Genomic DNA, 24677 nt, shown 5'->3' with positions numbered 1-24677 from the left:
ACAGCACCAGGTCATTAGTAAGAAAACTCAATATAAAATATGGCTTTAGGAAAATCGGGGGATGTTATTAACTTTCCTTGGCTGCTGTAACAAATCATCATGGACCCAGTGGCTTAAAACAATACAAATTTATTAACTTACAGTTCTGGAGGTCACAAATTCAAAATGAGTCTCCCAAGGCTGAAATCCAGGTGTCGTCAGAGCTGTGTTCCCTGTGGAGGCTCTAGGGAGGATCCATTTCCTTGCCTTTTCCTGGTTCGAGGTTCTGCTTGCTCCAACCTCTACTTCTAGCATCCCTCATGTTCTCTGACTGACTCTTCTACCTCCCTTTTGCAGTTTGTTATTACTGTTATTTTTGTTAGAAAACCTAGTTTACTTGTTAATTGTGGTAAAATGCACAAAACATAAAGTTGATCATCTTAACCATTTTTGAGGGTACAGCCTGGTATTAGTAAGCATATTTACACCCTATACCCATTAAACAACAATTCCTCCCCCTAACCCCTGGGGAGCAGAATTCTACTTTGTGTTTCCATGAATTGGGACTACTCTAGACTTTGTGTATAACGGGAATTATACAATCCTTGTCCTTTCGTATCTGGTTTATTTTATTTAGCATAATGTCTTGAAAGATCATGTCATAGCATATGTCAGAATTTCTTTTCAAGGCTCAATAATATTCTATTTTGTATATGTACCATGTTTCATTTATCCATTCAACCACTGAAGTCCACTCAGGTGCTTCTAGCTCTTGGCTATTTTTTAGGCTCCCAGACCTAACTTCCCCCCCCCACCCACCCACACACACAACACCAAGCAATTCTTGGACACCAGCAGGCCGAATGACCACATACATATTTCTTATAAGTCATTGTATTGCACTATTGTGGATAATGCTGCTATGAACGTGGGTGAACAAGTATGTCTTTGAGACCCTGCTTTCCATTCTTTTGGGGTATATACCGAGAGGTGGAATTGTTGTATCATACAGTAATTCTATTTTTAACATTTTAGGACCTGCCATACTGTTTACCATAGCAGCTGTACCAGTTTACATTTCTGCCAGCAATGTACAGGGCTCCAATTTGTCCAAGTACTTGCCAACATCTTTGTTTTGTTTTGTTTTGTTTGATGGTAATGATCCTGAAGGGTATGAAGTGATTTCTCACTATGGCTTTGCTTTGCATTTCTCTAATGGTTAGTGACATTGAACATCTTCATATGCTTATTGGCCATCCTACCTCTCTTTTATGAAGACCCTGTGATGACATTGCTTCACCTGGATGGTCCAGAATAATCTCCCCATTTAAGGATCCTTAAACTAACCCACCAGCAAAATTCCTTTTGTCATGTAACACATTCACCGGTTCTGGAGGTGAGGACATAGCCATTGTGGAGGATGGTAGGGTGGGGAGGGGGGCAGCCATCATTCCGTCTACCACAAGTAACTACTCTACTGCCAAAGCCAGGAGAATAAAAAGTTGGAAGACTGAATGTTTGGTTGATGATTTCAAATACCACATAGAATCTGTGCAGTCCAAAAAGATGTAGCTGAATTTTATGAACAATGACTTTTGAGACAGCTTTTAGTAAAGTGGCAGGGCTGCAACTCAAGAGAAAGTTATTAATATTTTAATTAACATTGATATTTTAACTACCAAGTTGTGACTGCACTTACATATATGTTTCTGCCTAAAGGAGCTGGTCTGTTTAAATTACCCAAAGTTCTCATAAATTCAGGTTAAAGTAAAAAACATGCAGTGTCCCTCCCCTCCCCTCACCAAAACAAAACAAAATAAAACAAAACAAAACAAAACCCAAATCATGCAGTCCCAGGCTAGTATGGCAGCTCTACTCTATGCAGTGTTTGGGGTCCACGTTCCTTCCAGCCGTCTGCTCCTCCATCCTTAGGGCAAAGTCCTGGTCCTGTGGTCCAGGCGGCATCCACATTCCAGGCAACAGGATGGGGGTGGGAGGAATGAAGGTGATGCTAATATAAAACAAGGGAAATGATAGACAAGTTATTTTAAGAGGTTACTTGGGGCTAAACCTAGGTGTTGGATGTGAGGGCAAATTACTTGTATGTAGGGTCCCAACAAGAGAGAGATGGTAAGTACTTGCAGCGGTTGAAGGAGCCAGGGGGATTGTGGTCTATTAACAGGCACAAGAGGGGAGTGACAACCCTACGCCTAAGGAAATACGTGTTGTGGGCACCTGGGTGGCCCAGTCAGTAAAGCATCCGATTCTTGATTTCAGCTCAGGTCATGATCTCACAGTCGTGGGTTTGAGCCTCTACACTGACAACACAGAGCCTACTTGGGATTCTCTCTTTCCCTCTCTCTGCCCCTCCCTCGCCCATGCTCTATCTCTCTCAAACAAAAATAAATAAAAATAAACTTAAAGAAAAGAAAAAAGGAAATATGTGTTGTTTGTACTATTAAGACAAGATGTGGATTCTCTTAAAGATTGCCTGAGTTTCAAGATCGAGAATTGTTCTCCAGGTATAGGTGTCCATCAGGCTTTGGAAAGGAAAAAAGATGGTCTTTCTCCTCCTCTTCCTCCTCCTCTTCCTCCTCCTTTTTTTTTTTTTTTTTTGAGATTGTCTTTCTTCTAACTGGAGAAAGTGCCAAGAAAATAGAAAACAGAGGAGGAAATATTGAGATTGAGAAACTTTGAGGTAGCTCATCTCCAGCAGTCTTAATCTGACTCTAAATTGTCTGCATGATTTTCTGCAGAGAGTAACAGAGGTGGGTGGAGGTCCAAGTGTTTCAGGGTTTCTCCAGCAAAGAGATTTACAAGGTCTTGGGAAGTGTGAGGAGGCAGAGAGACTTAGAGCTGGGCATGAAGCCTGCACTTGAAAGGTGGTCTTATCTCCAAGGGCCCAGCTTCAGTGTAAGAGTTCTTCAAACCAAGAGAAGGAAAATCAGAGCAAAGGAGAGGTCCATGGAAGCACCAACAGAAGGGCATTCTGAAAGTCAGACCCCAGGTTTGTAGCTGTGATACTGAACTACCTATTTGGGGCATATCAGAGAGTTTCCGCCAGAAAGCATAGTCAGCAACCAGAATAATGCACAGAGTATGTTGGTGTTTGTTGATATGCTCATGTTTCTGATTTTATGTATTGGAACAATGTCAGAGTTAGCACATATCAAGTGATAAAAAAGTTTTTATCCCAAAATGCAAAGCTGGTTTAATGTTAGAGATGGGTTACTGTAATATATCATATAATGAAATAGGCTAAGAGAAAAACATGATTATCTTAATAGACACTAAGAAGGTATTTGATAAATTTTCACACCCATTTTTTATTTTTAAAAAAGGAAACTTACAAACGAGCAATAAAAGATTTTTTTTTAAGTTTATTTATTTACTGTGTGTGTGTGTGAAAGAGAGAGAGAGAAAGAGGGAGAGAAAGGGCGAGGGCTCTGTCAGCACAGAGCCCAGCACGGGCCTGAACTCCCCAACCACAAGATCATGACCTGAGCTGAAACCAAAAGTCAGATTCTTAACCAACTGAGCCACCAGGTACCCCAAAGGAAGTTTTGACCAAAATATTCACACATGTGCTCAAAGAAACTTAAACAAATAAAAGGCAAATGATTGGAAAGAAGTAGACAAAATTATGATCATTTGAAGACAGACTAATCTAGAATATTTGGGAAAATAAACTACAAAATCATTATTTTTCCTACAAAATAAATAACCAAGAAGAGTTATAATATATAATAGAAGTTCCATTCACAGCAACCCCTCTGTTAAGTTTCCTACAGCTGATGCAACAAAATACCACAGACTGGGTAGCCTGAACAACAGAAATTTATCTCTCACCCTTCTGGAGCCTGGAAGTCCAAAGTCAAGGTGTCAGCAGGGTTGGTTTCTGCTGAGGCCTTATTCTGTGGCTTGCAGGTAGCCTTCTCTCTGTGTCCTCACATGGTCTTTTCTATATGTACACACATCCCTGGTATCCCTTTTTATGTAGTAATCTCTGTCTTTTTTAAGAAAGGCAAACGTCCACAAGCTGTAATTCATTTGGAGGTGTCTGGAGTTGTGGAAGCTTGACTGCCCCACATTCTCCTACGAATGGACCTGGAGAACTTGTTTGGAGGTTCTAGCAGAGGAGTGCAGCTACTTGTCTCCCCTTGACTGAAGAATGGTCCTTCTCTAACAGGGAAGGTCGTCTTCTTCCATCAAGTATGCAGCTTCAGAGAGGGACACAGGCACATGCAGTGGTGAGGGAGGAAGGGGACACCTCCCTAGCCAGCCAGATCAGCCAAATCAACCATGGTGATCAAAGGGGTGACAAATGTCACAGCCAGATTGCGCTCACATCCCTAATCTCCTTTTATAAAAACACCGGTCAGATTGTTTTAGGGCCTACTCTAACAACCTCATTTTAACTCAATCACCTCTTTAAAGGCTGGATTTCAAAATACAGTCACATTCTGAGATACCTGGGGGTTAGGACTTCAACATATGAATGGGGAGGCATAATTCAGCCCATAATATCCTCAGAAAATATATAATACCTAAATAGAGCCCTAAGAAGATATATGAACAACCAAACGGATGGTAGCTGTACCATGAAATTATACAGACATAAAAGAATGGATAAACAAACCATGTTCTTAGTGGGAAAGTCTCAGTATTATAAAGTACTAATTTGTCCCCAATTTTTTTTTTTAATTTTTTTTTCAACGTCTTTTATTTATTTTTGGGACAGAGAGAGACAGAGCATGAATGGGGGAGGGGCAGAGAGAGAGGGAGACACAGAATCGGAAACAGGCTCCAGGCTCCGAGCCATCAGCCCAGAGCCTGACGTGGGGCTCGAACTCACGGACCGCGAGATCGTGACCTGGCTGAAGTCGGACGCTTAACCGACTGCGCCACCCAGGCGCCCCAATTTGTCCCAAATTTAATTAAACTAAAAGGGGGACGCCTGGGTGGCTCAGTCAGTTAAGCGTCCGACTTCGGCTCAGGTCATGATCTCGCGGTCCGTGAGTTCGAGCCCTGCATCGGGCTCTGTGCTGACATCTCAGAGCCTGGAGCCTGTTTCAGATTCTGTGTCTCCCTCTCTCCGACCCTCTCCCGTTCATGCTCTGTCTCTCTCTGTCTTAAAAAATAAATAAACGTTAAAAAAAACAAATTTAATTAAATTAAAAGGTGTAACACAACTGTAACCAAAAGCCCAACAAGACCATCTTTAAAAATCTCTTACCTTTTTTCATTTCTCTTCCATATTTGTTATATTATCTTCAACTGTATATTCTTTATTTCTAATGGGTGTGCCACCATCAGGGGGATCCATCGTCTTCCACCCCAAACTGACCTTCCCAACAGCCCTATACCCGGCAACAGGAGGCCATCAGTCACCTAGAAAATCTCTGGCTTATCTGGGAAAATTCTTAGTCCACCTATAAACAATCAATCAGTCCAGTGCAGCCATTTCTGTTAAAGTCAAACCTGCAACTTCTGTTCCTTTCCTACCTGCCCTCCTTACCTCACATTTGGGCTTTAACTCTGCATATGACTATCATTTAATCTTTCTAAAATATGATTTTCATCATTCCCTTCCAAGCTTTTAAATGCTGTGCTTAATATTTGTAATTTATATCCACCAGGCGACCTTGGACACATTTGTTAATCACTGTGCTTCAGTCGACTCATCTGTAAAATGGGGATAACAGTATTGAACTCAGAGTTTTCATGAAAATTCACTGCGTTAATGTGAGAGAACCTAGAACAGTTAGCACTATGTATTTGTTAAATAAATAGTCTTCCCTACTGTTTTACCTGGCACTCAAAAGTGCTCACTTTTAAGAACAACTCATTCCTGTGGGTTTAGACACTATATGTCCATTTCAAATGATTATATTCAGAAATACCTGACAAACAGGTTATCAGTGAACACACATGTTCCTTACAGCACTACATTTAATAGAAAAAGATTGAGGAATGTCTGTAGGAAAAAAAAATGCTTAATAAAAGATGGTGAAGTCATACCACAGAAAACTGTGGATATAGACAAAAGTAAATTTGTAGATAAAAGTTGCATTGGCTTTTAGATGCACGGAGTAAGAGGTGCAATATGCTTTCATATACATTTTTTTCAGGAAGAATAGGATGTACATGAAACTGTAAGCAGAGAACACAGGTTTCTGTTAGGAAATGAGGCTGTATGACCTTCCTACAATGAACATGTGTTACTTTGTAATTAAAGTAAAAATAAAACAATGAGAAAAAAACTTAAAAATGTTTAAAACTTCCTTATCTCTGGGCACCTGGTGGCTTAGTTGGTTAACCATTGGACCCCCTTGGTTTCGGCTCAGGTCATGGTCTCACAGTTTCATGGCTCAGTGCTAGCAGTGCAGAACCTGCTTGGGATTCTCTCTCTCCTTCTCTCTCTGCTCCTTCCCCACTTGTACTGTCTCTGTCTCTCTCAAAATAAATAAATAAAACTTAAAAGAAAAAAACTTCCTATCTGCTTGTTTTCCTTTGATGATCAGGTTTTTATCTGAACTGCATGAAAATACCTGTGGTTTTTTTGAGGTTGATGAGAAGTCAAATTGCTAGTATTTGCTTCAAAACCTCTTACTCACTAAAGATGGCTTTTTTTTAATGTTTATTTATTTTTGAGAGACAGAGAGAGAGTGTGAGCAGGTGATGAGCAGAGAGAGGGAGACACAGAATCTGAAGCAAGCTCCAGGCTCCGAGCTGTCAGCACAGAGCCGGACGCCGGCCTCGAACTCACAGACTGTGAGATCATGACCTGAACAAAGTCAGACGCCCAACCAACTGAGCCACCCAGGCGCCCCTGATGACTTTAAACACCTTGCAGATTAACCTCAAATGTTAGCCTTTATTTTTTGTCTGAGAAATAGGCATCATCAAATATTTATACTTCATCCTGAAAATCAGGCAAAGATCATAATGTAATTACCTGGGAAATGCTAATGAAATGAGACGCAAAGCCTTCTATCTCAAGTGTTCATGATGGTTATAGGAACAGCAACCCTTTTCAACAAACCTCAGACTTTCATAGGCAGACAATCTCCATGTAAAAGATTCTGAATTTTCTCATCTTCTTGAAAATCACTTCCACTACCAACAGAAAACTCAGAGAGTTGTAAATTAAGTCGAGCACACTTGAAAAATGCCGTTTTCCATAGATGTTCTTCAGGATTTCCTATATGCTAGGATTCAAAGGGTTCGGGGTTTGTAAGTAAATGGTGGCGCTCTATAAGGAGTGACTAGAGTAAGCAGTCTCAAGGAAATTAATTACACGGTACGTTTTAACTATCTAGGTACCTCCTTTGCCTAGAAAAACAGCCTGTTGTTTTCATTTGTCATTACTGGGCCTCAAAAAGCTAGGCCTTAGCTACCACCTGGTGACGCCGATGACGCGCGATGTCCTACAGCTGCCGCAATTAGAAAGCTGAGCCTTCTCCTTTAAGAAGCTGACTCACGTGGATGCTGTGTTGTGTGCTCTCAGCTGGGAAGGAGGTGGATCCTAAGTCTCTTCACATTGGCCTCTTCCCGAGAAGGGGCAGAGTTAGCCTCTTTGATTGGCTGCACGAGTACGAGGAGTAGAGTCAGGGGCGGGGCGAGCTGCGGGAGCTGGCTCAGGATCTGCGGCTTCTGGGAGGGGTGGGCAGCGCCGCGGAGGGGAGAGGGAGTGGGGGAGGGTGAGCCAGAAAAGGGGCGGGGCCCAGCGGAAGGGGCAGGGTGCCGGGAATGAGGGCGGGGCCTAGAAATGAAGGGCATTCTGGGCCAACTGGGAGAGCCCACTGTCCGAGGGGCGGAGCTACACCGAGTGATTGACGCTGAGGCCCAACCAGGGAGAGGCGGGGCCAAGGCCAGGGCCTGACTAAACCTGGAGACTCGGGTGGCCGAGGGGCTTCATCCCAGTTGAGGAGCGAAGAACCGCCGGCGGCCGCGGATCTCACAGCCGCTCGGGGTGAGTGCGGTTGGCGGGGGCCGGGCTCGGAGCCCGGTGGAGGCTGAGGAGCCCTCCAGGTCGACGGCTTCGAAGCACTCGGGAATCGGCCCGGGGCGGGGGACCCTGGCAGGAAGTGCCTCTTTCTCGCCGCGCTCCCTCTGGGGTCCCAGCGCGGCCGCCTTCGACCCCTCTGGGCGGGTCCCGGCGCCGGGGCTGCGGGTAGACGGGCTGGGCTGTTTCCTCTTTGTGAGGCCCAGGCGCGGCGGCCGCCGTCGGCCCGCCCCCGCCGCGCAGCCGGGGCGACCGGCGCGCCCGCAACAGCCGCGACCCCTCCGCTCGGCGCCCGCGCCCTCCTGCCGCAGTCTCTCGCCCGGCCAGTATCCGCGGCGCAGCCTGGGAGGCCCTTCCGCGGGCAGTTTGGCCGGCAACCTCCCCCGCCCCGGCTGCCCCGCCCCCACGGGCCGCGTCCCCGCCGCAGTGTCGGGGGCGCGCCGGGGTTCCGCGCCGCCGCGGTCGTCGGGAGGCCTGGTCTTCTGCAGCCTCGCCGCGCCCCCGGCGTCGAAGTGAAGTCCGAGCTCTGCTGGGCGACGGGCGGGGGTCGTCTTTAAAAAGGGCCGCTGTCCCGGCTGCCCGGCACTAGGCACGGGCGGGGGGGCCTCGTTGGCTTTGTGTCTGCCCCCCCGGGTGACTGCCGGCCACCCTGCCCTGCAGCTCGCTGGCTGGCCCCAGGAACGAGCGTGTGGCCCCGCCGGGCTGGCGGAGGGCGGGGTGGGACTGTTGGGCAGCCGTCGGGCGTCCCGGGCTGCGGCGGGCCGCCCGGGACCCCGCGCCGCCGCCCGCTCAGCTGTTTCCGGCCCGTGTTTGTGGTGCGGGAGGAGGCCGCCTCGCTTGGTCGGCCCCTCCCGATTGGCCCGCGGCGTCACGTGCCCACAATCAGCTGGGGCCAGCTGGGGCCGCAGGCGGCTGGCGGGTCGCGCGGTCGCAGGCTGCCGGCGGAGGGGGCCGCGCCCTTCCTCCCGGTTCCCTCCTCCGCCCCCGCCGCCGGCTGGGGGGTGGGCGTGCTCTCGCAGCTCTTTTATTTTAGGCAGCTAGGTAAGACAATGAGTATTATGAACAGCGGGAGTTGGAAAACGGAACTGCTACAAAGATCTGTTTAATCCTGACTCTTATTAATCCCCCCCTTCAAGGGAGAGGCTGGGAAGGTGTACAGCTCATTTATTTTTAAACTTTTTCTGTTTACAGGGCCTTGTTGGTAATCTGAGGATTTTTATTCCAGGTCTCTCTGACAGATGGAAAACCTGAAGTAACCTCAGGCTAGCTAACCTTGTGTTTTTGGAAAATTAGCCTTGCTGGTGAAGTAACTGGGGGCGGAGGGGGGGGGGGTAATAGGATATTAGCTCACTTTGCGTAGCCGCGCATACAGTGTTGCAGCCAAATTCGCACACAGCTGAACCAAAATACATGAAGTGTTTCCTGGGTAAATATTTGTGCCAGATGTGAAGTGTCTAGGTGTATTCTCTTCCTGAAAGTTTATGGCATATATGTACTGTATTAGATAAGATGGAAATTACCAAGAACTCATGGTCTTTTCTCTAGAAGCCTGTAACTTAGTAAAAAGTCATGAACAAATGAAATTGAGTAACCATGTAAACTTAAACGTTAGTCAAATACGAAATAAGTGTTATAGAAGTTGAAAAACGGGGGCAGTGAAAAAAATGGGTAAGAGTCAAGTAGGAAGCATTTTGAACTGGACCGGTATTGCCCCGACCTGGAAAACGGGAGTCTTTGGGGGACATCCAGGCCTAGAAGGAAAAACAGGCCTGGACCATTTACAAATAGTGAGAAGGTGGAGCTGGTGGAATTTGGCACACAGTGAATTTTCCATCTCCCATTATCTTTCTGGGTAGGTACTGGAACACCAGGTAGAATGTACTTCCTGGGAAAGACTGATGTCTACCTTTATCATACTCTCCCAGCTCAGTGCCCAATGCAGGCCTACTGGTTGACTTGTTTTTGAAGTTTATCTCTAACAACCATCTTCTCTATGAGAGAGGGAGATGATAAAATGTGCTCAAGTAAACCATTTAATTCTGTACAGGGGAGCTAATGAAATTGGATTTTTAGAAAAGTAAGGTTGGTAACATACATGTGGTTTCTAAACATAGTCTCTGGATTATCAAGGACTTTTCCCTAGACTTACTTGCCTTTTGTTCTACTTAGGTAGTAGGAGAGAGAAAAAGGTTTAGAAACCATTAAAAAGTGAAGGGAAATAAAACCAAAATAAGTCTAAAAAGATGTTAAATTAGACAGTACCCTCCAATACAGGCCTAACAGTCCTAAATATGTTCACGAGATGTGAAAGTTAGTTCTAAATATATTCATGAGATATGAACATAGTCCTAAGTATATTTGCACCAAGAATATCACTTTAGGTTTTATAGAGCCTGAATGGCTGTAGAAATCATCTGTTTCTCTGGTAATCCTGTGTAGTAATGGCTGGGTAATGTAGGAACTGAACCTTAGCTATGACATGAACTTGCTACTTGACACCTGAATTAGGAAACCAGACAGTTAATTTATACTCTAGTCTATCCAATAAGAGGCTTTTTTGACTCACGGTATTGCATCACAACAAAGGAGAGATCTTGAATTTGTCTTGCCAGTGGGTGTTTTGGGGAGATTACCAACTCAGATTGTTTAGCTGACTCACTGAGTTACATGACTACTCCTATTTTCTAGTGATGACTAAATATGTATTATAGAAATATAGTAAACCTGGAAAACATTCAACAACAACAAAGGCATTATTTGAAGGACGGGAACCAAAATAGTGAAGTTACTGTCAGTTGAAGAGCTGATTCCACCACTAGAACATCATTCGACACAGTAAAGAAAACTGATCGGGTATCGCAAGAGAATTAACAAGAGGAAAACACAGCTTGCTTTTGTCCCTGAAACCTTGGCTTGGTAAATATTTTGTACAAAAATTGGTAAATTGATTTTATGATACATTATGAATTTAACGTATTTTCTCCCTTGTAGTTTTTAAGTAGAATTCCATCACAAATCAGTATGAAAATAGTTGATGAGATAACAGCATTAAATGTTAACTATAGTAATCAACTATTTAAAGTCTTTAGATTTTGCTCCTTTGTTTTGGAGACGGGAGAGACTGAAAAGTAGATAAACATGCTCCAGCATGTTTTCATTTTACCAGAACTATTGCAAAACACAGTCTCCTCTAAAAGGGCAGATTTCTTCAGCCCTTTCTGTACTGGGCTCCTACACCATTCCCTGCTGGAGAGAGTCTTTGTACCTTGTATTTGCCAACCACCTTCTGGCATTGGAAAAGCCCCTCTTACTGGCCCAGCAGTAGGTGGAGTCCCAGTATTGTGTGGTCTGTGGTCTGTGGAAATGCCCTAAGAAACTAATCTCTCTACTGAGGAAGAATCTTATCTGTGAATGGGGGGTTTTCCCATCAGTGGATCCTTAGAGACTTATCAATGCTTACTATTCTTTCTGGAGTTTTTAGGGTTGGACAGTAAAATGCTTTCTTTGCTGAATTCTGCCTGCCAGGGTTGGATCCTAACTGGATTACTAACCACAGGGAGGGCGTGTACCTATTTTAAGACCTGGAACTGTGACACTGAGAATTTGAGATGCTTCACAAGGTTTCTAACTTTCTTTCTGCTTTTAATTTCTGTCACCTCATCACTTAGCTTTGCAGTGATGAACAGGAGATGAAGCCAGTTGTTTGTTTCATAGTCTGTGTTTTGATTTCTCCTCTTTAATAGGAAGGGGAAGTTGGGGTGGGCTAGTTTTACTGCATTTACCTTTGTTTAACATTTATGATGTGCCAGGCACTGTTCTCTTAATGTATTCTCTCCATTTAATTGTCACAACTGAGAGATGGGTAATGCTGTCTCCGTTTCACAGCTGAAGAAGCAGAAGATACCTTATCCAAAGTTTACACAGCTTACAAGGGGCAGAGCTGAGATGTGAACCCAGGCTGTCTGACTCCAGAATTCAAATATCTGGGCCACGTTATTTAAATCCTGGAAATGGAAGGCAGCAGCTAGGAATATATTATTTATTTTTGTAATCTTTTTAGAGCTAATCTGATTATAGAAAGTTAAAGATTTTAGCTAGAGAAATCTGAAGAAAAGGGGAGCAGGATAAAATTGATCTTGTCTGGTATTCCTGTTGATCCTTAACCCTGAGTGGCAACTAAGTTTACTTTTTTTTTTTTTTTTTTTAATTAAAAAAGACTATCTGCTTTCTAAGTGAAAAACCCTGTTCGCCATCTGAAGGAGTTTTTAACAGTGGTCAGCACACCTTCTGTCAGGGGCCAGATAGTGAATATTGTGAATTTTACAAGCCATAAGGTTTCAGCCATAACTGTTCAAATTCTGCTGTTCGGGTGAGACAGCTGTCAAGTATAAGCAAATGTGCGTGATTATGTCCCAATAAAACTTTATTTATGGACATTAAAGTTTGAATGTTTCATAGTTCTCATGTGTCACAAAATAATCTTTTGATTATTTTTCTGTTTTTTTCTTACCATTTAAAATGTGAAAACCATCCTTAGTTTGTGGGTGGTATAAAAACAAGTGGTGAGCTGAATTTTGCCCACTGGCCTTAGTTGCCTGACCCCTGTTTTTTGTTTGTTTGGTTGGGGTTTTTTTTTTGTTTGTTTTGTTTTGTTTTCTTTTACGTTTTATATTTTGTTACTATTTTTTTAGTATAATTTATTGTCAAGTTAGCTGACATACGTTGTATACAGTGTGCTCTTGGTTTTGGGGGTAGATTCCTGTGATTCATCTCTTATATACAACACCCAGTGCTCATCCTGACAAGTGCTCTCCTCGATGCCCATCACCCATTTTCCCCTCTCCCCACCCCCCCATCAACCCTCAGTTCTCTGTATGTAAGAGTCTCGTATGGGTTTGCATCCCTCCCACTCTGTTTGAAACTATTTTTTCCCCTTCTTTCCCCATGGTCTTCTGTTAAGTTTCTCAAGGTACACATATGAGTTAAATGATAGGGTATCTGTCTTTCTCTGACTGACTTATTTCACTTAGCATAATACCCTCCAGTTCCATCCACATTTTTGCAAATGGCAGAATTTCATTCTGTCTCATTGCCAAGTAGTATTCCAGTGTGTGTGTGTGTGTGTGTGTGTGTGTGTATACACACATATATACACACATACCACATGTTCTTTATCCATTCATCAGTTGGTGGACATTTGGGCTCTTTCCATGACTTGGCTGTTGTTGAAAGTGTTGCTATAAACATTGGGGTACATGTGTCCCTATGAATCACCACTCCTGTATCCTTTGGATAATTCCTAGTAGTGCTATTGTTGGGTCATAGGGTAGCTCTCTTTTTAATTTTTTGAGGAACCTCCATACTGTCTTCCAGAGCAGCTACACCAGTTTGCATTCCCACCAACAGTGCCAAGAGGGCTCCCGTTTCTCCACATCCTTGCCAACATCTGTTTCCTGAGTTGTTGATTTTGGCCACTCTGACCTGTGTGAGGTGGTATCTCAGTATGGTTTTGATTTGTATTTCCCTGATGATGAGTGATGTTGAGCATCTTCTCATGTGTCTGTTGGTCATCCGGATGTCTTCTTTGGAAGTGTCTGTTCATGTCTTCTGCCCATTTCTTCACTGGCTTATTTGGTTTTTTTGGGTGTTAAGTTTGGTAAATTCTTTATAGATTTTGGGTACTAACCCTTTCTGATAAGTCATTTGCAAATATCTTCTCCCATTCCGTTGCCTTTTAGTTTTGTTGATGGTTTCCTTTGCGGTACAGAAGCTTTTTATCTTGATGAGGTCCCAGTAGTTCATTTTTGCATTTATTTCCCTTGCCTTCAGAGATGTGTCGAGTAGGAAGTTGCTGCAGCTGAGGGCCTGACCCCTGTTTTTAAGGAAAGTATGTAGCAATGAGCCAGACTAACCAACAGGACACCATATTTGTTACTGATTTATATATATGTATGTATAGAAATGTGCTGTGAACAAGTGGAATTTGAAATTAAGAACAATGGTATTTAGTACCCCAAAATAAATACTTAGGTATAAATCTAACAAAATGTGACAAGATCTGTATGAGGGAAAATACAAAACTCTGATGAATGAAATAAAGAATGAAATAAATGGAGAGACTCCATGTTGTCAAGATACCAGTTCTTCCCAACTTTAGAGTCAGTGCAATCCCAATCCCAACAAGTTCCTTTGTGAGTATCAACAAATGCATTCTAAAGTTTCTATAAGGAGGCAAAAGACTAGCCAAGACAATATTGAAGGAAAAGAATAAAGTCAGAACACTGACACTACTTGACTTTAAGACTTAATATGAAGCTACAGTAATCAAGACAGTATGGTATTGACCAAAGAATGGACAAATAGATCAGTGGGAAAGAATAGAGAGCCCAGAAATAGATCCACGTAAAGATCGTCAGCTGATATTTGACACAGCAGCAAAGGCAATACAGCAGAGCAAAGATAGTATTTTCAATAAATGGTGCTAAAACAACCGGACCTCCACATGCAAAAAAAAAAAATCTAGACCCAGACTGTACACGCATTCACAAAAATTAACTCAAAATCAGTCACAAACCTAAATGTAAAAGGCAAAACTATAAAACTCATAGAAGATAACATAGGAGAAAATCTAGATGGTATTGCATATGGCAGTGACTTTTTAAATACAACACCAAAGGCATGATCCATGAAAGAAATAATTGATTACCTGGAACTCATTAAAATTAAAAACTTCTGTGCAAAAGATGTCAAGAGAGTAAGAGGATAAGCCACAGATTGGGAGCAAATATTTGCCAAAGACTTCTGATAAAGGATTTCTCCAAAACATACCAAGAACTGTTAAAAACTGAACAAAAAGAAAACAACCTGATTGAAAAATGGCAAATAGCATATGAAAAGCTGCTCCATGTCATATGTCATTAGGGAAATGCAAATTAAAACAACGAGATACCAATACACACCTATTAAAATGGTCAAAACCCTGAACCCTGACAATACCAAATGCTGGCAAGGATGTGTAGAGCAATAGGAACTTTGATTCCTTGCTGGTAGGAATATAAAATGGAAGACACAGTGGTTTCTTACAAAACTAAACCTACCATACAATCCAGCAGTTGCACTCCTTGGTACTTCTCCAAAGGGGCTGAAAACTTCTATCCATACAAAACCTGCCTTTCACACATTTCTGAAAGACAAAAATCTTGCCTTATTTTGCTGTGAACCTAAAACTGCTAAAAACAAAACTTAAATCTGACCTAAAAATAGCCATTTTTAGGAAGATATTTTATTGACTTGGCCTCAAACTAGGAAATTACATAGTCTATATTGTCTAACACGTTAAGTTTATTTATTTTAGAGTATGTGTGGGCAGCGGGGAGAGAGAGAGAATCCCAGGCAGGCTCTGTGCTTGGAGCTGTGAGGTCGTGACCTGAGCCAAAATCCAGAGTAGGGCACTTAAGCAACTGAGCCACCCAGGCACCCCCATATTGTCTAATTTTTAACATAGTTGACCTTGAGCAACACAAGTTTAAACTGATGAGTCTGCTTATACATCCATTTTTTTCAATAAATACTGTCGATGTATTTTTTCATAGTTTTCTTAATGTTCTCTATTGTAAGAATACAGTATGTAATACATCTAATATAGAAAAGGTGTTATTTGATGCTTATGTTATTGGCTGTGGTTTATGTTATGTTTATGTTGTCCGTAGGCTTCTGGTCAACAATAGGCTATTAAGTTTTGGGGGGAGTCTGTGGTTATTTGCAGATTTTCAACTGTGCAAGGTGGGGGCGGGGGTTGGCATCCCTAACCATCCCCCTCTCCCCCATTTTGTTCAAGAGTCACTTGTAATCCATTCCTGGAGATGTCTTTCATGGATTTTTCAAAGAGAAAAAGACGTTTCTTTTTTTCTCTTACAAGTTCTGTAAATCGTGTAAATTTTTTAAAATTCTGTTAAAAAGGTATAGTTTCTAAAAATGTGATTGCTTCACTAGGGTCTCCTATTAAAATAGAAAATGGAAATTCTAAGTAGCTAAATTTTCAAGGGGAAGGAAATTGAAACAGTTACTAAATGTGATGTATAGATCATCTATGAATTTCACTTGTATTTTCAACTTGGCTTCTCAAGTTTCCAGTAACTTCAGTTAAACTGATAATAGCCTACCAATAAACAACCACGTTTGGTAGTTCTTTCAAGCTTTTAAGGATTTTAATAACCTGGAACTAAGAAAAGGAGTACCAAAGAGACCTTATTTATTAAATTATCTGGGGGAATAGTACTTATTAAAATTGTGTTTTGCTTGAAATGTTAAAAAGAAAGAACACATCTTAAAGCTTTAGCTGTGATGCATTTGACCTTAGTTTTGGTTATAAACTTGAACTTCAACACTGACAGAGACCAAAGCGTGCATTTTACTAGTTAAGATACGATAAGGTGTCCCTACAGTTGACACAGAAATTGTTAGTCATCTATGAAAGCTCAGTTTTAAGGTTTTTTTTTAAATATGTGGCTGAAGGGTTTTGGGGACTCTTCTAAGTTTAAGCAAGGGACTTAGCATATCTGGGAAATATTTTGAACATAAAACCAGAAAATGGATCAGTGATTGCCTGTGATTGAAGAGGGGCTTGTGGGAATTTGGGGGAGGTGATAGAAATATTCTAACGCTGGTTTGTGGTGATATGCAGTGGTGGCATAACTTTATAAATTTACTAAAAATCATTTGGTTGTAAACTTACAGTGGCTAGATTTTATGGTGTGTAATTTATTCCTTTAAAAATCTGGGGGGGTTGTTCTTAAAAGAATTAGCTATATTCTGTCAGACAAAAAGTTTCAAAGTTTGTGAAGGAGTAGTCTATTTGAGCTCTTAGAGATGGCTAAAGCACATGCCTTTGACCTTATTTTTGTAGTGCTATTAAGTTTAGCACAAGTATAGTGACACCCGTGAATGTGTGTTGCATTTGATAATAACACAGTCCCTAGCCACAAGAGGTTTATTTAGAAGGGATGAGAATTTGAATTAAGACATTGATGGGGAAGGAGGAAAGACCTCCAAAAGTGATTTAGGAAGTACTGTTGGTTTTGCAATTTTTCTAAGAGGTTGCCAGGGTTTCTCATTTAGGAGAGTGTGTCATTTGAATTGGCCACCAACCAAGAAAGGAAATCTAGGAGGGATCAGCATGGAGGCAGGAAGGGTACATGGTAAATCTGAATCTGGCAGCCCAGTGGTCACTAGAGAATAAAGAGTCAAAAGAACTGGGGCAAGGTTTCATTCAGGCCCCAGCTTGGCCAGTGTCAGGACTTTATTTCTTCCTCTACCTAGGAGGGTGACAAATTCCTAGTTAAGAAAAGTCAAGATTAAATGTGGTATGTAAAGTACCAAGTGCAGTGTCCCATGCAGTGTAGACACTAAGTAATTACTAGGTGTAAGGCAGAGTTTAATATATTCCCCAGATCCCAAGAAGCCTGACTCAGGTGTTACGTCTTAGCTTTTTAATGACCTTCCTCCTTAAATAATAAAGTGGCGTTGTGATTGATACCAGCCTCTTGAGAATTTGGATAGTGTGAGTCAGTAGTAGGTTGTTCCTAGCCCTGCAAAGCTAAGGTTTAACACCTAGAACCTGATGACCCCACCCTGCACAGGTTTTTCTACTTCCTAAAGACTTTTGACAGAAAATGATGTTTTGCTGGTTTTTGCTAGATTCCATGTCATTCCAACTTAGCTTTTTTGGCAAATAAGAACTACATTTTACAGTTTTGTGTACATATATAGTACTCTATAAATGGAAACCACAACTAGAAATAGTGACTCTGCACAGATATTTTGGGTTTTGGTAATGAATCATATAATTGAATCCAGTAAAAATACTTGGGTAAAAGTAAAAAATAGACTGAATTTGAAGCAGGGAAGAGAAAGCATATTAAATCTCTTTACCCCATTTAGGATAAAAGGCCAGTAGCAAATAGTCAAGCTATATTGTAATTTTGAATCAAAGATAGAATGATGTAGGGTATAGGCAGAGTTTGTTTTGAAGCCCAGTACATTTTCCACAACAGCATTGTGTCTGCCATGGCCAATTCAAAAACATCTAGATACTTCTGTATTATGGTTGAAATAAGTTATACTATGAATATTATATTTAAAAGTTTGGAGAAAAATTGGCCTTAAAGTAGTGAGTCCCAGAAGCCCAAGCAGGGGGGTGAACTGCACAAATACTGGTTTTCAGAGAAATACAGAATCCCAGCACTGTGTCTTAAGACGTAGGACAGGAAACCTTGCTGTTGATTACTTTCTGTAGATGACTGGTATTAAGAAACATGACCCAGATCACCTGCTCCCAAGCCGTTGCATGCTGTGGTTATGTGAAGAGTCATACACTCCGATGTCTTACAGGGGAAGTAATTATGTGATGCAGAGTGGTGATTGAGCAGACAGAATGACCTCAGGGGAGTTGCAGCTACCACTCAACTCTAGTCATTGTTGCCTTATGAGAACAGGTGCCCCATGTGCCAAATCTCCCCATTGTTTTAAAAAAAAAAAAAAAAATACAGGCTCTATGGTTAGAAATCTCTCAAGTCTTAAATGGTGACCCAGCTGTTTTTTATTAATAAACTGTGTGGGCCACATTAAACATGTCCACAGTGGACATATGTTTTGTAAGGAAAGGGTTGCCTGTCTTGTTCATTGCTGTGTCCCCTATGCCACCAAACGAGTTTGGCCTGCAGGCCTCAAATTTGCAACCTCTGACCTTTATGTAACAAATACTGTGTTCTTAAGTCTTTGGAAAAGGGAAAGCTATCATTTTAAAGGCTGAAACGATAGTTTTACCTTCTGTTGTCATTTTGCAAAAATGTAATCAAAAAGTTAAATACCATTTCTTAAGTGGTGTCATTTTCACCCAGGGTTTATTCATTGGCATGTTTGCTTAAAGTGAAGTGGTTTTCCTTTCACTAGCCACAGATTTTAATTGTATTTACCATTTGTTTTTCATTCTTCTTAAACTTTCATATCAAAATATTTAATGGAAGTCATAATGATCTTTGTGATAATGACCTTAGGACCACCTAATAACTAAGGAAGAAGTTCACAGATGTAAGAAGGAATGGAATTTTTAATTTGTAATGAAATTTCCCCAAATTTAAAATGACAGTGGATTCTTACTACAAACATAAATTGTAGATTATTTTTCATAGTGGCAGCTATAGCAACTCTGCATGCCATTTAAAATATATGTAATACAAATATTTAAAACACAGGAGCTGAAAGCCACACTGGGAATAAGTTCTTTTTTTAATGAGAGCTGTTGTGTATTCTTGACTATATCTAGATCTTTAAAAAATAGCATTTAAGGGGATTAATTGCTGTAAATTGAAGGAGTTGCATATATTCACTCTCTAACTTTTGAAATCCTGAAGTGTGATTATTCTTGTTTTGGAATTTGGATTCAAAGCTTCCCCCCCATCCCCCCAATGTTTCAGCACTTCTGTGATAAATTGAATCAGTGTGATTTCTTAAACATAAGTTATGTAATAATGGCTTCTCTTTCTCTTCTTCTCTGTTCTTGTTTTCCTAGCCATATGCCAGGGCAGTGGAAGAATTTTGGCTTTAGGTTGGGTGAACTGCACTCCAGTCATGGTTTTCTGTAATTGAAAGCTGTGTAACCTTTGATCACTTAATAACCTTGGATAAGTTATGAAGTGGGGGTGATAACCTCACAGAGTTATTGTGACAATTTTGAAATAAGCACCTAGTGCTCCACAGACTCCAACCTAATGTTAATGCCATCACCCCTCCATGGTTGTAGAGGTACCTGATGACCAGAGCCACCCCATGCTCTGGGCCAAGACTCCCCTCTTCTCGTTTTCTGATCACCCCTTTTTCTACTCTTGGAATCATCCCACTCATGCCCCACAAGTCTTTCCTCAAATTATACATACTCAGAATGTACACTTAACACTTAGCCTAAGCCTTTCTGACATCTCTGCCTGTGCTTCTCATTATTCAGTTTTTGATACTCCACTTTTTCCTGTGCTTTTCATACCAACCAAGAGAGAAGTGATCTTGTTCTGGCCTCGCCTAAACATGTTTGCTTCCTTGGCTCACTGTTTCTAAACGGTTCTTAGCTTGGTTTGCCTGTTTATTTGTTCAGTGAATGAACCTTGGATCCTTTAGTACAGAGTCAAGTATTTCCCATAATGAGTGCTGCAAAGGAGTCCTACTACAAAGTAGATATTTTATTTATATATATAATTTATGTATGTATGAATAAATGGTTCTCATATATATGTATGTATAAATGACTCCCACCAAGTAGATACCAGCAGTTTTTTTTTTTTTAATCATAATGCTTTCTTGTGCTTTTCCATTTGCTCCTAGGTTTTTAGAACTTCAGCTATAAAAATGGGCAGAATTTTCCTTGATCACATTGGTGGTACCCGTCTGTTTTCTTGTGCAAACTGCGATACAATCCTGACCAACCGCTCAGAACTCATCTCTACTCGGTTCACAGGCGCCACTGGCAGAGCATTTCTTTTTAACAAGGTTGGTGGGAAGACCAGTTCCATTTCCTAAGTGGGTTCAGTGAATGTATTTGACAGCAGTACTAGAATACCTCTCAGAGTTTGGAGATACCAGAAATGAGAGCTATAATCTGCATGTTCAAATGAGTGCCCACTAGCTTACCTTTGGGACCTTAGGAAGGGATTACTAGAATGTGAGTTTTTTACCATGAAAGTGTGAAGACTGTTACAATAAGAAGGGTAGTCTCCATTGCTTTAGAAAACATTCAGTGTAAGAATTTAGTAGTGACTTCATGGACTGTGGAAGAACATAGAAATGCCACTACACCCATGTTACTGATTTGTCCTTATGTGGGGATAGCTGCATTAAGCTTTCATAGCTTGACAGTGCAACTGAATGAAGATCATCTAACCAACTTCCCTTGCTCTAATTTATGCTCACCAGTCATCCTTCTGATTATGTTGTGGCTTATGGCATGCCAAGGGGAAGAGCGTTTACCGATTTACTAATTAATGACTAGTCTGCCCACTTCTCTAATTTCTGGCTGGCTTTAAAATTGGTTGAGCCGATTCTGTCTCCTGGAAATCTCTAATGTGTACTAGCAGAGTTGAATTTCCAAATCTTTTAGGCTAAGAGACAGAACTAGTCTAAGGTACTGCTCTTAAAAGGTCAACTAAACTTCCCCTGTGGACACCCCTCTGTTCCACTTAGAAATAAGCTTTTCTCTCAAAGAATTGATAGTGTATACCCCTTGATCTTTCTTTAGGGATGGAGCAGGAGTTGGTACACTATGGCAGGCCAGCTGCCTGTTTTTGTAAATAATGAAACACAGCCATAGTCATTCATTTATGTATTGCCTGTGGCTGCTTTTGTGCTACAACAGCAGAGCTAAATAGTTAGAACAAAGATCATATAGCCTTCAAAGCCAGAAATATTTACTATCTGGCCATTTACAGAAGAGTAAAGTGTAGAGGACTTTCGGATGGTCAGAATCGTTGGAAATTCTTCACAGATTATTTGAATCCACTTAAAAACTGTGTATTGCCATGTATGATCTATAGTTGGCTTAGTGTGTCTTTTTCGGTTTGTGTATAAAATGTATTTCCAGAAACAGATTTGGCAAACCTTTTTTATGGAATACAAGTTGCATACTAGGTTCTTTTACATTGGTAGCCTTATTTGAACTCCTTGTTGAATGGTGAATGATGACAGCTAGATCCCAACCAACATTTTACAACTCCAAGTTGAGGACTCTTCGCTGCAACACAGAAATGTAACTAGTGTATATGAATAATGTGGTTAGGACTAGTATATAGTATAGTAATTCAAGATTGCATTAGATGTCCAGTGCAATTTCCAGATATTTGCCTTTCCCAGCAGCTTCTAAAAATAGCCCTTGGGAAGGGTATGGTAGGTTTGACTAAAGTAACAACTGCTGTTTGCTTTTCTCAAGTTGCTGTCATTGCATCAACCACAATAGTGTGTGCTTTTTGGGCCAGCAACTCACATGGCTCTGCAATTTTGTGTTCCCCTGTTTCTTAGGTAGTTAACCTGCAGTACAGTGAAGTTCAAGACCGGGTCATGCTCACTGGCCGCCACATGGTTCGAGACGTGAGCTGCAAGAACTGCAATAGCAAACTGGGATGGATCTATGAGTTTGCCACTGAAGACAGCCAGCGCTATAAGGAAGGCCGTGTGATCCTGGAGCGCGCTCTAGTGCGAGAGAGCGAGGGCTTTGAGGAGCATGTACCATCCGATAACTCTTGAAGAAAAAGAGCTAACTCCATCTCTTCCCAGGTCTCCTTCACTGAAAACAAAAATCTACTTACATACACTGTCACCTTAGCATCAGGGTCGGATTCATGAACTGCGGAACAAGAGGTTGTGAGAATCTAAGATGGAACCTTTCTTTCTTTCTTTTTTTTTTTTTTTTAATTTTCAATTTTCCATCCAGCAGCAGTGTGTAGAGAGAATATTATGCAGATGCTGTTAATTTTTTTTCCCCTGTGTTTACATCTTGAGGCAGAATAGTCTATCTGCAGCTACGTGATGGGCTATGTGAGGAAAAAAATCTGGGCTATTAGAGTGAAAAAGTGTGTTGTATGTAAATTTTGAAAGGAAAAATGTGTCAAGAGCATGGTTTTTAAACTTATTTGGGCTTCATTTAAAAAAAATTTTTTTTAAACCCAGTTATTTCACTTGATTTGCTAGCTTCAGGGAAGAGATCCGAATTTGTGACCAGCGCTAAAGGTTCAGTGTTAGTATGGCTTGTGCTGGCCATTGTGCCATATTCTTGGAGATGAACCGTAGCACCAGAGCCCATCCTTCCTTGTCAGTCTTGACCCAAAGATGTCACCAGTCCTAGTTATTTGTCACCACGTAATTGGTGTTGATTGGAAACTTTTCCTGAAATGGGGCAGAACTGCTTGGTTGTCTTTTCCATGTAACTTAAGCATAGTAATATAAATAAAGTGATAGTTGGATGTTTTTGGTCCTGTGTTGCTTTTAAAAACACCTTTTAAAAGAGCAGAGTATTTGATAAGTAATTTTCCTGGTAGTGTTTCTTTTCATCTCTTAAGCTAAATTGAGTGTGTAGAGATTACTTTGTTTAAAGCATACTGTTTAAACTCCTAGTACTGCGTTAAGAAAAGAGTTGAACGGAATGTCTGTGCATCCGTGCAGAAAGCATTTCATCTGCATCTGTTTTAAAAGAAGGGGAGAAATGAAGGAGCCTATCTAAAATTACTGCTTTGCAAAGTGTTTTCAGCCTGTCCTCAGTTTTGTGTTGATTTTGACAAGTCTGTAGAACCTAATAGTTTCATCAAAGCACTAGATCTGTCATTAGCATTATTTTCTCAGATCTACCCTCAGAAGTTCAACTATTGAAATTTAAACTGTACTTGGTCCTTTCAAGCAGAAAGGGATCAAATGTGACTCAGGGTGTTATTTTAGCCCCAAATTTACAACATTATGAAGTATTAAAATATAAATGTTTCTTTATCCAAACTATTTCTAGATATTCTAGTATTTGTTTCTGGTGGAATAAATAACATTAAAATTGGCTAATTATTTAAAATGTGTGAATGGATGTTTGCGTGCTCAATCTCTAGGTCTTTGTCTAGAAAGGATATTTGCCTCAATTAACAAAATCTTTCTGTCATTGGTATTAGAAGTGACTTCTGAGTACAGTTAAGATTAAGTTTCTCTTTTTTGCCTTCGGGCTTTTGGTTAGAGGCATAGGTCTCTGATGAAGTAGGTGTATAATACTGCATTTGAGAGAAGTGGACACAAATGATCTTTCCTTCACCGTGGAATAAATCTTCAAGCTTTAAGAACCAGCTTTCATTCCCATCCATTTCCATACTGGCCTTGGATTACACGCACATCCCCGCTAGCCTGCCTTATCTGCAGCACTATGAGCATTTGCTGTCACAATAAAGTATATTTTGTCTTGCATTGGTGCAACATTACTTATTTTCCACTGAGCCTTCTCTAGTAATCGTCTTAGTTTTAAAAAAAAAACTTTTTATTTTTGAGAGAGACAGAGCTTGAGTTGGGGGAGGGGCAGAGGGAGAGAGAGGGAGACACAGAATCAGAAGCAGGCTCCAGGCTCTGAGCTGTCAGCACAGAGCCCGATGCAGGGCTCAGATTCACAAACTGCGAGATCATGACCTGAGCCAAAGTCGGATGCTTCACAGACTGAGCCACCCTGGCACTCCTCATCTTGTCTTAGTTTTAACGTGAACACATATGTCATACCTTTGAGTAGCTGTGGCTTTCTTCAATTAGCAGTGATAAAGTGACGTTCTGGTTCAACTTTACCTAATCTCCACCAGGAGATACTGAATTTACCAGCACTAACTTCTGTGAGATGACTTGGTCTCAGGCACTGATGAACTATAGTGTATATGAACAAATAAAATGACCCATCACTACATTAACTTAAGCGACTGGCAGGTACCACAATGAACAACAAGGTCTTCTGTCTTCCTCTTAAAATCTTTGCAAAAATAAAAAAGCAACGTGGAAGATCCAGTTGAATTGGATTGTTTATGGAAAAGCAAACACACTGTTCACTGGAGATGGGAAAGCACTAATGGGAAGGATTTTGCTTTGGGATGAGGAGGTTGACCAAATACAGGGGAGTATATCACATAATCAGTGGGTCACTGAG

At 41.3% G+C, this 24677-nt stretch overlaps 2 protein-coding genes across 5 annotated transcripts; one reads left to right on the top strand and one right to left on the bottom strand.

The window, feature by feature from the left end:
* Positions 1-1616: 1616 nt before the first annotated feature.
* LOC125937796 (translation initiation factor IF-2-like) lies at positions 1617-9902 on the bottom strand. The gene is made up of 3 exons (XM_049652721.1): positions 9894-9902; positions 6938-9024; positions 1617-1990 (listed from the first exon to the last, which is right to left on the bottom strand). Exons 1-2 carry the CDS (start codon positions 9900-9902, stop codon positions 7897-7899), a joined length of 1137 nt encoding a protein of 378 aa, XP_049508678.1. The 3' UTR covers positions 1617-1990; positions 6938-7896.
* YPEL5 (yippee like 5) lies at positions 7868-23959 on the top strand. 4 transcript variants are annotated; one of them, XM_049652359.1, is made up of 4 exons: positions 7872-7954; positions 10699-10903; positions 20360-20524; positions 22046-23959. In XM_049652359.1, exons 3-4 carry the CDS (start codon positions 20384-20386, stop codon positions 22268-22270), a joined length of 366 nt encoding a protein of 121 aa, XP_049508316.1. In that variant the 5' UTR covers positions 7872-7954; positions 10699-10903; positions 20360-20383; the 3' UTR covers positions 22271-23959. The 4 variants fall into 4 exon arrangements, with proteins under 4 accessions (XP_049508314.1, XP_049508316.1, XP_049508317.1 ...); XM_049652358.1 differs by lacking the exon at positions 7872-7954 and adding an exon at positions 9051-9413; XM_049652357.1 differs by lacking the exon at positions 10699-10903 and having other exon boundaries at positions 7868-7954.
* Positions 23960-24677: the final 718 nt, after the last annotated feature.

The sequence above is a fragment of the Panthera uncia genome, assembly GCF_023721935.1.
Source record: "Panthera uncia isolate 11264 chromosome A3 unlocalized genomic scaffold, Puncia_PCG_1.0 HiC_scaffold_12, whole genome shotgun sequence".
Taxonomy (NCBI): domain Eukaryota; kingdom Metazoa; phylum Chordata; class Mammalia; order Carnivora; family Felidae; genus Panthera; species Panthera uncia.
Note: the sequence above shows the minus strand (reverse complement) of the source record. Positions and strands in the feature narration are given on the sequence as shown.